The sequence below is a fragment of the Equus quagga genome, chromosome 4, assembly GCF_021613505.1.
Source record: "Equus quagga isolate Etosha38 chromosome 4, UCLA_HA_Equagga_1.0, whole genome shotgun sequence".
NCBI lineage: Eukaryota > Metazoa > Chordata > Mammalia > Perissodactyla > Equidae > Equus > Equus quagga.
The window spans coordinates 136,192,470-136,207,757 of NC_060270.1; the positions used below are offsets into that span (position 1 = coordinate 136,192,470).

The 15,288-nt window shown below is 49.2% G+C and overlaps 1 protein-coding gene across 2 annotated transcripts in view; it reads right to left on the reverse strand.

The window, feature by feature from the left end:
* FLACC1 (flagellum associated containing coiled-coil domains 1) overlaps positions 1-13,701 on the reverse strand; it is a 30,383-nt gene extending 16,682 nt beyond the window's left edge. Inside the window, exons 1-8 of one of the 2 annotated variants that reach the window (XM_046659494.1) lie at positions 13,570-13,701; positions 12,995-13,069; positions 9,600-9,648; positions 7,964-8,097; positions 6,074-6,167; positions 4,056-4,117; positions 1,970-2,067; positions 873-925 (exon numbers count right to left, since the gene is read on the reverse strand). In XM_046659494.1, coding sequence (XP_046515450.1) covers positions 873-925; positions 1,970-2,067; positions 4,056-4,117; positions 6,074-6,167; positions 7,964-8,097; positions 9,600-9,648; positions 12,995-13,069; positions 13,570-13,682 — 678 coding nt within the window. In that variant the 5' untranslated portion in view covers positions 13,683-13,701. The remainder of the gene's footprint in view (positions 1-872; positions 926-1,969; positions 2,068-4,055; positions 4,118-6,073; positions 6,168-7,963; positions 8,098-9,599; positions 9,649-12,994; positions 13,070-13,569) is intronic. The other variant, XM_046659495.1, reaches the window with a different exon arrangement.
* Positions 13,702-15,288: the final 1,587 nt, after the last annotated feature.

The window sequence follows — 15,288 nt, forward strand, 5'->3', positions numbered from 1 at the left end:
AAGCTCCACTCTGTGACGCGCTCCCTGACTCTATCAAGGTACATCGTGGAAAATGAGTTTTGGATACAAGCTCAGAATTGAAATTGTAAGTGGAGAATACAATTTCAGAGGTGGTCCTTTGTTTGCCAAGACTGAATTGTTTCCTGGGGCTCCGGACTTTCAGTGCTAAAACCAGGAAAGTCCCGGCAAACCAGGACTAATTGGTCACCATAGAGGGGGGCTTTCTGCCTCAGCCCTTGCCCTGTCTACTCCCCATCTCTCACTCCCATCCTCCTAGGAAGAAATCATGCCCTAACTCTCTTTCTCTGCACCTCCATCAAATTAGCCGATTAAATGCATGGGTTGTGTTCTGAGATAGCTGGAGACCCCCATGCTCTGCTTTGGGACTGGGGCAGGTACAGACACAGTGATCCAGTCTTTCTGGATAGCAGCTGGGCCAAATGTCTCAAAGGCCTTTTACATGTTTCCTCCTTTTGACTTAGCACTATACAGGAATCAAAGATGTTACAAAATACAGATATTAGTGGCTGTCTTGAGGTAGAGACAGTTCTTTCTTTTTGTTGTTGGGTTTTGTATTGCCATTAAAAAAAAACAAAAAACAATGAGCAGGTGTTACTTTTGTAATCACAAACGTATTTTCCAATGCCCTTCTTTAGGGTCTGGGTGACTGACTCGTCACTCGTGGAAGCCATCACAGTCTGCAGGTTCACTCTTCTCTCCGGGTGCAGCTAGTGCTGCTGAGGTCCAAGGACGCTGGGAATCTCAGGAAATTATTTTCTGGGCAAGGGCTCTAGATTCATCCCAATGTCATCAGCAGGAAGGAGCTTTGCTTCTCTTACTCTCGTAATCTACCAAGGAGCTCCGAATCTTACCTGATACATATAAAACATATTCTTCAAATACTTATACTCCTTTTGCATCTCCTCTGGACAAAAGGAAAACAACAGGGTCATCATTATACCTCTGAAATGCACGTTTTCAAGTTCAACTGTGAGCTTTCCTATATACCTTCCCTACCCCAGACTCAGGCCCTGTACAGTGGAACCGTGTGTGCCTCAGAAATCCCTGTGGAAGCTCATCAGAAATTCAGATGCCTGGACCCCACTCTAAACCCACTGACTCGGGGTCTCAGAGGAGAGGCCCAGCATATGTCCATAATATGATCTGGATGCACATGAAGTCTGAGAACTAACCCCCAGGAGAAACCCATATCTGCAGAAAAAGATGAGCGAAACCTTGCAGCATGCGTCTGCTGCTCTCTTTTTAAACAACATTTCCTAGTGTGCATTGATTTTGAAAACAATACATCTCTTTAGAAAATTCAGAAGTCAGCAAAGTGTAAATATTGTCTTTAAAAAATGTAAGGCAAAAGAAAGGGAGAAGCTTATAGCATTTCTCCTTCTCCCTGTGGAGATCAGTCTATAAACTCACAATTCTGAAGGGTACACTCTCTGCCCTTCCCAAGGGCAGCATAAACAGTGGGCTTAAAGGCCAACACAACCTTTATGGATTACAGGACCATAGGAATCATAGTGTCAGCTGGAATAGAATGAAACACCATCATTTCACAGGTGAGGAAACTTGCTGAATTGCAATAGTGTTATATTTGTAGAACACTGAGATGTACTTTACAAAGTGCCTTCACATTCTTATCCCTCTGATAAAGGCAAGTATTATTGTCCTCAATTCCCAGATGGGGAAACTGAAACTCAAAGAGGTTAAGGGACTTGCTCAGATCCCAAAAGTTGGTCACAGGCCCTTCCATCTTTCAGGCCTAGGAAAGACACTGGTAGACGAGGTTTCCCTCTTCAGTTTCATTCTCCATCACCTTGTCTCCTTGGGCTTTAGGAGGAAACCGTGAAAACCTAGCCATAGCCCATCCATGGCCAGCGGAGTCCCTTGGCCTGAGACCCACATGGTCAGCCTCCCGCCCCTTTACCAGGGTCATTCTCCCCAGTCCCGGTCATACCTAGTTTCTCCTGGGCAGCCAACTTCTCCGCCCTCAAGGCTGCTTTGTAGTTGTTCTCCAACTCAGTGAGCTCTGCTGCGTGGGCCTCTTTGAGCTTCCTGTGGGACCCCGGGGGAAGGCCACAGTCATCAGTGCAAAGAAGTCCAGAGCTGAGCTGTCAGATTTACCCCTTCCCACCTCCCCTCCCTCGCACAGGGGGCAGGCTGCAGGACCCTTGCTCCCTGATGCATTCTCCTGGCATCCATCCAGAAAAGGGTGAGAAGACCGCTGTTTTCACCAACCACTCTTTTGAATAAAGCCAATCAGGGCCATAGACTGCCCTCACAGCACAGTCTTTGCTTATATCTCTCTTGGGAAACCATGGGCTGCATTAGCGCCCCGGATAATTTTAGAGCTCAGGGTCTCTCCAGCCTCCATTCCACTGCTCAAGATGAGCATTAAAATGAAAGGCTATACGGGGGCTGGCCCCATGGCCAAGTGGTTAAGTTTGCACACTCTGCTGCAGGCGGCCCAGTGTTTCGTTGGTTCGAATCCTGGGCGCGGACATGGCACTGCTCATCAAACCACGCTGAGGCAGCGTCCCACATGCCACAACTAGAAGGACCCACAATGAAGAATATACAAATATGTGCTGGGGGGCTTTGGGGAGAAAAAGGAAAAAATAAAGTCTTTAAAAAGAAAATGAAAGGCTATACGAGCCGCCAAACCAGGAAAAGACATGGAGGAACCTTAAATACATATTGGTAAGTGAACAAGGCCAATTTGAAAAGGCTACACACTATATGATTCCAACTATATGACATTCTGGAAAAGGCACAGCTACAGAGACAGTCAAAAGATCGGTTGCCAGGAGTTGGGGGAGGGAGGGGTGAGTGGGGAGAGCACAGTTGATTTTTAGGGCAGTGAAAATACTCGGTATGATAGTATAATGATGGATACATGTCACTGTAAATTAGTCCAACTCACAGAATGTACACCAGGAGTGAACTAGGGACTTTGGGTGTTAATGACATGTCAGCGTAGGTTCATCAGTTGTAACAAATGCACCATGGTGGTGTGGGGTGTCACTGATGGCATAGATTGTAGCGGGGGGGTGGTGTTAGGGGGTGTATGGGAACTCTGTACTTCACGTGCTATTTTACTGTGAGCCTAAAACTGCACTAAAAAATAAAGTCTATTATAAAATAAATGAGTTAATTAATTAAAATTTTTTTTAAAAAAGCAAGTCTGTGACTGAACCAGGAGGACTTCTCTCCCCCAGGATGTCTGGGGCTGCTCTGGTGCCCCACGGGGAGTGAGAAGGGGATTTCGTGGGTTTCTCACCACACACACAGCACACCTCCTCTACTTCCTCATGGTTTGTCTTTGTGGCTTTGCATCCTGCCCCTCCCATGCCTTGTTCCCTTTTTGCCCAGGCCCTGACCTAGCAGCCAGGGAGAGTAGAGGTGAGAAGAGGAACAGGAGGAAGAAGAGGAGGAGGAGGGGAAGGACGAAGACAAGGAGGGAAAGGAGGAGGAGGAAGAGGAAGAGGAGAAGGGGGAGAAAGAGGAGGAGGAAGAGGAGGAGGGGAGAAGGAGGAGGGGGAGAAAAAAGAGAAGGGGAAAAAGAGGAGGAGGAAGAGGAAGAGAAACAGGAGGAGGAGGAGGAAGAGGAGGAGAAGAAGATAGAGGAGGAGGAGAAGGAGGGGGAGGAGGAGGAGGGGAGGATGAGGAGGGGGAGGAGGAGGATGGGGAGGAGGAGGGGGAGGAGGAAGAGGAAGAGGAGGCTGGGTTGAGATAACAGCTGTCTACCACAGAAATCTCCTAGAGAACAAAGAATAGCTCTTCTCAGCAATCAACAAAAAGGGAGATTATAACTGAAATGAAATAATTCGATGAGAAAGTGCAAAACCAGGAATAACCTCTGTGCTACATTTTATTGGCCTCATGTCCAACCCTCTTGCTCTCCAAAGACCAGTGTCTCATTCCCCCAGCCCTCACCACCCAGTTCCGTTTGGCGCTCTCTGAAATCCCAGTGAGCTGAATCCAGCAGGGATGCAGGAGCCTTAGGGCCTTCAGCACAAGAGGGCTTGTGCCAGAAAGCCTACCTGGTCTTGTTCTCAAAGCTCTGCTGCATCTTGGCACAGCGGAGATCCATTTCATGGGAGAGCTGGAAAGAGGCCCGCATTAACAACCAGGACCAAGCACCCTTCCCCACTCCAATCTGCCACTTCTGAGAAGCCTTCCCGCTCACAGGGGACGCCCCGCCCCCCTCCCCCCCGCCAATGTGTGCTCTGCAGTGCCGAGAGCACCTCATTACTGAGGGAACAGAGCAGTTCCTGCCTTGCTCCATGCTGTTTGGCATGTAATCCGTTTACGACATTGGTGCACGGGCACCATCCCTGTCCCTAGCTGGTTTTGTGGGCAGGTCTGGTCTCCTCCGCTTGACTGTAATCTCTTTGTAAGACCCTGCCCTTGGGATTCTCAGATGCATAACTCAATTGAACAATCATTCATTGAGCAGAGATCTTGGCTTAGAAGAGCCAAAGAGGTCTAGGACTCAGACCCTGCCTTCAGGGCACTTAAAATCCAGTGTTACTGAGTCCTCACCAGCAGAGCGGCTGTGTTCCAGCACGCAGGATTTGCTCTCTTCCGGGTGACCCTCATCCTAACACATCAGATCCTCTGGCCAGTGCCTCCAGAGGAATGGACACTTCCAAACCAGTCAGCGCCCACTGCCAGCTGAGACAAGGGGTCAGGGCTTGTCCTTGTCCTTCTCTGACTACACAATGGAACCAGCATGGCTCCCTTCCAAAATGGTCACTCAACAATTTGAGGTGTTCACAGATGGGAGGATTTTAAGGGTCTCAATCAGAGGTTCCTCTGTGGAAACAATCTCTAAGTATGTCTTCAGCAGGGCCAATGCTTCAGGGAGTGAAAATGTGCATTTTGCCTGCTAACCCACCACTGATGAGGTCAGTGATCTCATGCAAATTACTTAACTTCCTGAGCTTCAATTTCCTTTCTATAGAAGGAAACCATAAACCTGGCAGGGCTTTCAGATAAATATAGTAATGAATCAACAGTAAGGGAGGTCTCAGCCTGAGTTATAAGCTGTCACCTCCAGACGCAGATGCATCTGGGGCACATCAGAGGGTGAGGAGCAGGCCTTCCAGGAAGTCAGCCTTCGAAAGTGGGTTTCAATAACAACAGGTCTGGGGTGGGGTTGGGGTGGTTCTGAGCATTGCTCTGGTTTCTCACTCCAGCCCAGGCCAGCAGGCACACCTGTTCCAGGTGGGGATGAAGAGACCATGATAAAACAGATGGTAAAATCTAAAGTAGATGTCACCAAGACCCCCAGGAAACACAAAGAGTGCAAATTAATATCAGCACTGAATAATAATAATAATAATAATAATAATAATAATATCTGAAGGCTTCCGGGCAGCTTTTGAGCAGCACGGGAAGCACTGACCAGGCTGGTCCCTAAGCAAGAGCCTCAGCAACCTCTGAAGCTTAGCTCGCCACCAGGGCCATGGCAGCCTGAAGGGAAATGGCCGGCGCCCCCTCGTGTCGGGAGGACAGGGCATTGAGCACAGCTGAGGGCTGAGGCCCCGGGAGAAGTGGAAATTGAGTTAGGCCTTGAGGAGGGACTCGAGTTCTTGCAATTATAGATGCAGATGGATGCAGAGAGATACTCCTGGGAGTCAGCCCTGATGGCCTAGTGGTTAAAGTTTGGGGCTCTCACCAGTTTGGTGGCCCAGATTTGGTTCCCCAGTGCGGAACCACACCACCCACCTGTCAGTTGCCATGCTGTGGTGGTGGCTCATATAGAAGAATGAGAAGGACTTACAACTAGAATATACAATTAGGTACTGGGGCTTTGGGGAGGAAAAACAAAAAAGGAGAGGAAGATTGGCAACAGATGTTAGCTCAGGGCAAATGTTTCCCAGAAAAAAAAAAAAAAAAAAGAAATACTTCTGGGTGACCATCTTCAGAGCTGTTGCCTGGACAACAGGCCCCCACGAGAAAAGTGCTGGCATCTTGCCTGGCACACAGCAGGTGATCTGAAAATACTGGTCTTTCCCTACCCATAGAGACGTCAGCTAACTCAAGGGTCACTCACCAACTTTTGGGTAGACTGGTGGTCTCTGTTCATTTGCTCTATTATCACTGTCAGCTCTGAGATCTGCTCCTCTAGGTCAACAATGATATCAGTCCTGCGGGATAAGTCACTCTCCAGTCATCCACAGAGCTTCCATTCCAGGCCAGTCAGGCCCCTCCCCGAGCATGACTGGCTCTGGCCTGGTGAGAGCGGGCAGGTTCTGCACTGCTCGCTCATCGTGGGGGTGGGTTGGAGAGGTAGAGGGCTGCTCCGGGAGAAGGAATTTGGCAGTAGGGTGGTTGAGCCTCAGACACGGCCCTTTTGGGTAAGCTAGCCAGAAGTGAGCAGGTGTGGTTTGGTGCCCTATTGAATGGAAGGGAAAGAGGAATATGTCAGAAATCTATCAGGATTTGACCTTGATTTGGTATTAATAGTTGAAACGGCAGAGGGAGAAGTTCAGAGGAATAGGAAATGAGAAGACAGGAGAAGAGGACTGATGCCCACAGTGACCCATAGACAAGGAATGGGCCAGAAAACGACAAAGATGGCATTTCAGAGAGTGACTTTCAGAATAGATACTGGTTTTCCTTGCTTCTGGGTCTGGGGCCTCACCAATGTCTGTAAGATTATTCGGCTCTATTTGGTGGGGCCAGAGCAGACAGGGCGGTGGGCAGTGCTGTGTGCAGTGGGGCAGAGAGGAGGGTCTTGCTTCGAGACGCTGAGAAAACAAGAGAGAGGAGATAGGAGAGGGCACAAAGGTGCGCACAGAAAGTTGACCAACAGGGAACTCTCGTCTTTTGAACACGATCTTCACTATCAGTCGTACTCACGGCTTTCCCAGGGAATGACACAAGCATGAGTTACTATGTTTTATTATGCCACAACTGGTGACAACTTTCTTATGAGCCCAAGAGGTGGTCGTGGGTGCTGGCTTGACTGTGGGTGCACAGCCCACTCCCCTCCAGCAGAGGGCTGTGGAGAGCAGGGCAAAGGAAACAGGCTGACGGTTCCCAGCGGAGGGGAAGACAGGGCCTGGAGTCTGGTTTCTATGGGCCAGGTCAGATCAGGGCCACTCCACAGGACAGCCTCACTCTACCTGCATCCTTCAGCCTTGTACCAAATGAAACCACTGCAAACAGTTTGGTTGTATGCTTTCTACACACTTAAAAATAGGTAGGTGATTGTGTGTGTATGTGTGTGTGTGTTTTCTGTTGTTTTTGATCTTTTAGATTTCTGTCTTGGAAAAATAATTTTCACAGCAAGCTAAAGTCCAAGGAAGAGACACTCACTGGGGAGCCATTGCAATAGTGCAGGCAGGAAGTAACAGCTGGGGAAGGAGAGGGTAAGAATGAGAGATTTAGGAGGTGGAATGAAGGGGATGTGGGGACTGACTTTACATGGCCTTGAAGGACAGAGAGTGGGTGGGGCTTGACTGACAGAGAGGATAGCAGTGTGTTCAACGTGGATGGAGTCAGGCGAGAATCCTGCACGCTGCATCTCCCAGAGGCATGAACTGAGTGGTATTTTTGAACATAGTGAAACAGAGATGCATACTCAGGCCTCCCAGAAACTCTGACTTTACTCTTAATTCTCACCCTCCAAATTCAGACTATTTCACAAATATTTCATCTGTTTATTACCTCCAGCAGCCATTGCTCTCCTTTAGTACAAATTACACTACACCCACTCATTTTCCAGATCCGCTGCCTGACTTGACCTTCATCCTGACTCGAATGGGACTGGAGCAGAGAGGTGGTGCAGCGCGAGCAGGCACAGGGCTGAGGAGTGAAGTGACCTCGCGGCACCCTCAGAGCAGGGACTGGGCGTGGAACATGGGAGCTCCTCCTCGAGGCCAGGCCAGGCCGGGCAGAGAAAGCTCTGAAGAGCTGGATGTTGGTCCGAAGACATTACCTGGAAATTTTGACTTTGTCCATGATCTCTGATTCCAACTGCTTTTTCCTATCAAACATCTCATCTCCCAGGGTGACAGAAATCTGCTCCCTATTCCGAGTGAGGCGGTAGCCAGGGGACACGTTTATCACTTCCTGGGGATCAGGGTGCAAGGTGAGATAATACTGCAGATTTGGAGAGCTGAGACTCCTCCAAATCCTCCACCAGTGCCCCACTCACATCTAAACACGGAGACAAGACACGGGGTTCCGGGCCCAGGGCCCTCGTCTGCCCTCCCCCGGGCCCTACTCCCTTCCTACTTCGGGCCCAGATTCCTCTCCCAAGATCCCATATCACAAGACTCAATTGGCTCCTGCATGTGCCCGTAGGCCTCTCAAGCTCAACATGTGCAAACCTAGCCGTTGATGCCTCACTCCACACTCTGCCCCCGAGCCCTGCCCTCCTCTGCATCCTCCATCGTGGCCAGAGGCCAGGAGCAGCCGGGCATTAGGGAAATCACTCAGGTTTTGGAATTTAGGCACGCCTGAGTTTAAATCCTGGCTCTGCCACCAACCATAGTTATTCAACATCTCTGTGCCTCAGTTTCCTCATCACAAAATGAGGATGATAACTCCTCCTCAAAGGGCTTTTGTAATGAAGAAACAAAATAACCTGAGAAAATGCCTAGCGCAGTTGTGAAAACAAACCAAGGCATTTTAGTCAGTTCCTCTTCTGCCCCCACTAGATGCCAAGTCAGAAATCCCAGCAGGGCTACCAGCCAGCATAGAGCAGGATAAGATTGTACCTTCTAGAGTTGTGCGGACAAGCCCCGCTGCGGCACCAGGGGTCCTGTCACCGTCATCTCCCACAGGGATCTCAGCCTCAAGCTCTCCTCCCCACACCCCTGCCCTGGAATGGCCCAAGGCCACCAGTGACTTTCTCTTTGGCTCTGGCGATCTCTTCCCAGCTGGCCTGTCCCCAGCCTGACTCCCCTAAGGTTCATCATCCTCTCCACCTGGAGGGCTGTCACATTTTTGTTTGTTTGTTAGTTTTTCCTGACTATTACGGGACTGCATGATCCTTATTTAAGGGGAAAAAGAGGCAAATAGATAAAATAGATAAAAACAGAAAGTAGTAAAAAGCACCAATAATATCCCACTAGACAGTGTTTTTCCTAGAATGTGAAGATTACCTGGTCCTATGACTGTGTCAGACCCGCCCAGGCTCCTAGACACCAAAAGGATTAGGCCCAAACTCCTAGGCAGATGTGAGATCCTTCTGGGTGTGTCCCCATCTCTCTCCAGCAGCTCCCAGCCCTGCTCCCCCAGGTGCCTTGACGGTCCCTCCCTCAGCATTTGTGTTTTCCCAAGAGTAGCAGACGGTTTCCTGCATCTGGGCACGAGCTGTACCCTGGCCCACTCTCCTCGCCCTGCACAGAGCGTAGAGAGTGGAGACTAAATGCCTCTCTGGGGTCTGGCTGAGCCAAGGTCAGGACGTGAACCCTCACGGGCACATGTTATATGCAGTCATTACCGCTCCTCCTCATAGGATCATTGCAAAGATTCAATGCAGGAGGTATGTGCAAAAGGCCCATGCCTGCACACAGTAGGTGCTCAATAAAAGTTAATCCCACTGCCCTCTTCCCATTTTTACTCACGCAAGGTGATTTATTGCTCTCCTCTTGTTTTCCGAAGTGGGTTTTCACTCTGCAAGAGAAAGGCATGCTCAGAAAGCAATCAGAGAGTGAAATGAAGTTCAAAGCTTAGGAGCTGCACCCCGATTCCATCACTCATCTGTAAAAACGGACACCACCAGGATGACCTGTGAGCTCCTTTCAGCTCTCGAAATATCTACTTTGGGAAATAGGGAATGTTTAATGGTCCAGGGATCATCGGCAGGCAGGTTGTGATAAAATGGCAGGTGGTAAAAATGTGGGAAATCAACGAGTTGCTAGTCTAACAGTAGAAGAATTCCTACAACAAGTACCAGGAGGCTGGGAGGGAAGGTCCAGAAGGCCCCCCGGGAGCATGGTGCATGGTCTCAAGTGCACAGATTGTTCAGTGACATCTATGCTGTCAGCACAACAGCCTTTCTTATTTGCAGCAGCAATTGGTGTTCTGGGACCTTGAAATTGTCAGTTAAGTGAATTCGGGATAAGCAAAGTGTTACTATTCCGAGATCGTAACTAATTTTTCTTTTCAGGTATAGAAACATGAACACAATATCCAGCGCCCAAATACCCAAAGAGTGTCCTTAAGGGAGCTCGCCTGGAAGGTTGAAAGATTGGAACAAGAGTAACTAGCGTCTGATGAGCTGACAGAATGGTTAGGCCTTGGTGTATGATGTTAGGGCCTCTCCTCTCTGCCTCAACATACACTCACACATGGACGCATACCATCAGGCAGCTGCTGTTAAGACGGACACCTGAAACCCCCTCCAGGAGTTCCATTTTCCCCGCGATCCAAACCACCATATCATTAGGAGTTGTGGAGTTGGTGCCCCGGGTGGGACGGTTTCAGAGTCTGTGGGTAACTCTGAGTGTGGGGAGTGGGATTGGGAGGATTTTCCCTGGTGAGAGCAGTTCCACCTTGGTTAATAACCACCAATTTGGTTCTGATCCCACATCTCCCACCCCCAGTGGGGGCCTCCATAGAGGCACTGAGGACTCTTGAGAAAACCAGGCCAAGAATTTGGCTACCTTAGACGCGACCACCAACTTTTGATTTTAACTTTAACTAGCAAAAAAATGTGTGTAAAAAAATGGGCATGAGTGCATGATATACACTAATAATACGATGGGGCCCACATGGAATTCACGAGAAGCCGTTCAACCATCTAAAGTGCAGCTCAACTCATGCCAACCACATGCTCCCATTCATAAACCTGAAACTCTCCACCATGGTGGTGTGGTTTGCTTTCTCTGAACTCAGGAGAGCCCTGGGCGGGGTGAGGTGGGGAGCCACTGGCTGGCTTGTGTCTCTGAAAAGCTGACTGTGGATTTGAGTTATGTCTTTTTTGCTCTCAGTAAACCTCCTTGAGCCACGGAGACCTTCCACACTCACTTCAGACCTGCCGGAAACATCAGAGTGTAGCTTCACGGGGACCCATTCTGTTGGTTAACTGTGTTTCTCTCCTTGAGAAGTAAAAGGTAAGGTCGATTCAGAATGACTCTCCTTTACACTTTTTGTCCTTGTCAACCTACTAAGATCATTCCAATTACAGAGACAAATTTTGAGACTTTCTCAGTTCAGCAGCCAGAACAGTCCTTTCAAAATGCAAGTTGGGTCATGTCTCTCTTCTTCTCAGAATCCTGATGGCTTCCCATGTTTTATGAGCCAACTTGTGTCCCTCTCAATTTGTATGTTGAAGTCCTAACCCCTGGTTTCTCAGAATGTGACTGGATTTGGAGATTGGGCCTCTGAAGAGGTGAGTAAGTTAAGACAAGGCTGTTAGGACGGGCCCTACTCCAATCTTACCGGTGTCCTCACAAGAGAGACTAGGACACACAGAGACCCCAGGAATGCACATGCGCAAGTGAAGAGGCAGTAAGTGGGCAGCCAGGGGCAAGCCAAGGAGAGTCCTGAGCGGAAACCAGCCCTGCCAGCACCTTGATCTTGGATCCAGCCTCCAGAACTGTGAGAAAACAAATTTCTGTTGCTTAAGCCACCCAGTCTGTGTCTTTTTGTTATGGTGGCCCAAGCAGCTAACACACCATCCCTTTCAGAGTAAAAGCCAGTCCTTACGGCAGCTGGCACACCTCACTGCGTGAGTTTCCTGTTGCTGCTGTTACCAATATTACAAGCTTAGCGGCTTAAAACCAGACCAACTTATTACCACACAGTTCTGGAGGCCAAAGTCTGAAATGGGCTCACGGGCCAAAAATCAAGGTGTTGGCGGGGTTGTGTATTCCTCCGGGAGGCTCTGGGGAGAGTGTTTCCTCGCCTTTTCCAGCTCTGGAAGCTGCCCCTGTTCCTAGTGGCCTTTTCCTCCGTCTTCAAAGCCAACAACTGCATCACTCCATCCTCTGCATCTACTGTCGCTTCTCCTTCTCTGTCATGTCTAAGGACCTTTGTGATCACACTGGGCCCACCTGGATAAACCAGGATAATCCATCCATCCATCTCAAGGTCAGCTGATTAGCAAGCATAATTTCACCTGCAATCTTAACCCCTCCTTGGCAAGTAACAGAACACAGTCACAGTTTCCAGGGATGGGGATGTGGGCATCTTTGGGGGGCATTGTTCTGCTGAGAACACTCATCATCTCTGTCACTTCTCTGAGCTTGTCTCCACCACTCTCTGACCTCCTCCACTCCCCCGACACTGGCCTCCTTGCCTTCCTCGAAAAGGCCACACACGCCAAGCAAGTTCCCACCAGGGCCTCTGTTCTGGCTGTTCCCTCTGCCAGGAGTGTTGCCCTCAGATATCAGTGCGGTCCTGCTGGCCCCTTTACATACAGCCTTGCCCTGATCTCCCTATAAAATAGCACCAAGAGCTCCAGGAGAGCGAGACTTTGCTGTGTTCGCCACTGTTTCCCAACACCTGAAGCAGTGCGTAGCAAATGATCGGTACTCAATAAAGACATAAATGGAATACAAAGATCGTGCAAAGGCCTAAAACTAGGTTACACGTCTAAGCTTATAAAATGTAGGTAAAAATTTTAATTTATGATTAAAAACAGAGTTGCAATCTACAGAAAGTCTTAGACATGGGAAAGTCAACAGCAAAAGGGTGAGTCAGCCCCATAAATACATGGGGGCCTCTTCGCCTGTGACAGGCATTGGGCATTGTGACCTTTTAGGGCAGGAAACAGCTATCAGGGGACCCCAGCTGGGAGCTCGTAGTAGTGACTTTGAAAGCTGTAGGAGCAGAGGGCCACAGAGTCCACATGTAAGATCTGAGGTTTGGGGTAATCACGGTGGCTTCTGGCAATTCTCTGACATCCCTGGCAGCAATTAGTCTAAGTCAGGCAAGGCTGTGAAGGCCCAGGAGGGAGATTCTTTTATGCACGTACCTCAAACTATTCCTGCCCTGTGGACATGAAAATACTTACTTTGGGGCGACAACAGGTTTTGTTGTTGGTTGGACATAATTTTGTTTTTTTGAAGCTGGAGGAAGAGGAGTTAGCCTGAAAGTGAAAAATAAATAACAAAAAAGAGAAAATCGGAAATTCAGAAACCTGTTGTAGCACTCTCAGATTAGGTGCACCCCCACGGTGACCCCAAACTGGAATATGTGGTCTGACACCCAGAACCTTTAAAATCAGGACAGTTTTGGGAGCCTCAGGCAGAAGCCTTGGCACTTGTTCACTGTCCCAGGGGGTGCCCAGGTTGGCAGCACAGCTCGCCCCCCAGTTCCCAAAGCTCTTCGTCCCACAGGAGGGGCAGCTGCCATGGGCCCTTCGGCCGGAGCCCCCTTCCTTTCTGCGCTAACTCGGAGACTCGCTCATTCACCACGACACCAGCCTCGCAGGCCCAGCCAGAGCCATGTGCAGCCTGCAGGCCAGGCAACGCCCTCTGGCCCTCTTGGGACTTGCTGCCAAGTTGACTGTTTGGAAATACTGTGAGAGAAAGAAGGCTGCAAATGGGACCCAGGCCCCTAGCTCCCGCCCTCCCAGACAATGCTCACTTGGGCTTCCCTGTGGAGCTCTTGCTTAGTGGCTGAGGGGTCTTGATTAGCTTCCGTGGCCCTGAGCTCCAGGGGTCCCAGCAGGTGCAGTAGATGAGAGGGTTGGGGTCCATGGCAAGAGGTCAGGGGCAGTCTTGGCTGCTAGGTCAGGAGGCCCTTGCTGAAAGGGGAAAATGACAGCAGACAGTTACACATTCAGAGTCAAAGCAAAAGCTTAGAGACAGGTTGGGAAGGACCCAGGGACAGCCCAAAGCACAGACAGTAGATTCTGGAAGCTGTCGCTCTGGTGCAGGGTCTGGACTACAGAATGACACCTCATCCTTGCCATCCAGTAGGCTTGACTTGAAAGCACTTTAAAACTGGCCATAATTGAGTGCTTACGGTGAGCCAGGTACACAGTAAGTAACCATGTATTGTTATCCCGATTTCACAGATGAGGACACTGGGGCTCAGAGAGGCCACAGAGGAGCAAGTTGCAGAACTGGGAGCAAGCATAAATCTACCAGCTCCTAAGCCCGTGCTCTTCCTTCAGGTCACCCTAGCTCTCACTGAAGTCAAGAGAAGTCCCTCCTGCACAGAACTTTCTGGAAAATTGCTCTGTTACTCAAATTACAGCGCAAGTGAATTTCCTGCCTGAACTACAGTCAAAACTCTTCCTTGCTGGCTCCACAAAAGAAACCCCCCCCCCCCCCAAAATCCCTCTTTTAAAGGTTTGCATGAAAGACAACTATCAGATAAAGGTGGAGGCTTGATCACACGTATTTATCTTCTTTCTTTTGTAGAACCTCACTAAAATGAGAGCACAGGATTAAAAGAGGCTTAATTCCCTAAGAACAAAGAGAATGGGAGAGGAGACAATCTTGCACAAGGGATGTCAATCCATGTTTGGCACCATGAGTCCCTCACTTAGCCGACATGCCTGCAAAGGGGGTACAAACCAGAAGGAGCCAATTCCACACAAAAGGTCCCCAAAGACTCAGGGCTTGGAACCAGTAGGTTATCTGATGATGCTGATAGGCATTTGACAGATCTGTTGGAGCCTGTGGCAGGTGGAATAATGTCCTTCCCCCCGAAAACGTGTCCACATTCCACTGCCTGGAACCTGTGAATATGTTACCTTACCCGCCAAAAGCAGCTTTGCAGCTGTGACTAAGTTAAGGATCTTGAGAAGGGAGATTAGCTGGATTTTCCATGCGGGCCCAAGGTAATCACAAGCATCCTTATAGGAAGGTGCAAACGTCAGAGTCGGAGGAGAAGATGGTCAGGTAGGAGTGACGGAGGAAGAGGCCATGAGCCAAGGGATGTGGGCAGCCTCTAGGAGCTGGGAAAGGCTGGGAAGTGATTCTCCCTGGAGCCCCCAGAAGGACAAATCCTGCCTACACCTTATTGCAGCCCAGCCAGACCCACTTCCGACTCTGACCTCAGAACTGTTAGGTAATAAGTTGGTGTTGTTGTAAGGTACTAAATTTGTGGTTATTTCTTACGGAGCATTTATAATAGGAAACAGAGTATTTGGGGAAAAATTAGCAATAGAAACATCAGAAAATAAAAATTGCATAATTACTCCAGGTTAAAAAATATTGTATAAGAAAGTAAACGTAATCATAGTAAGGTGCACACTCATATATGTCAATGTAAACACTTAGTAGTAATTTAACCAAAAAGCGAATTGTGTCTACACCGGAAACCTGGGAGGCGGGGAGGGGAATGGAGGGAGGA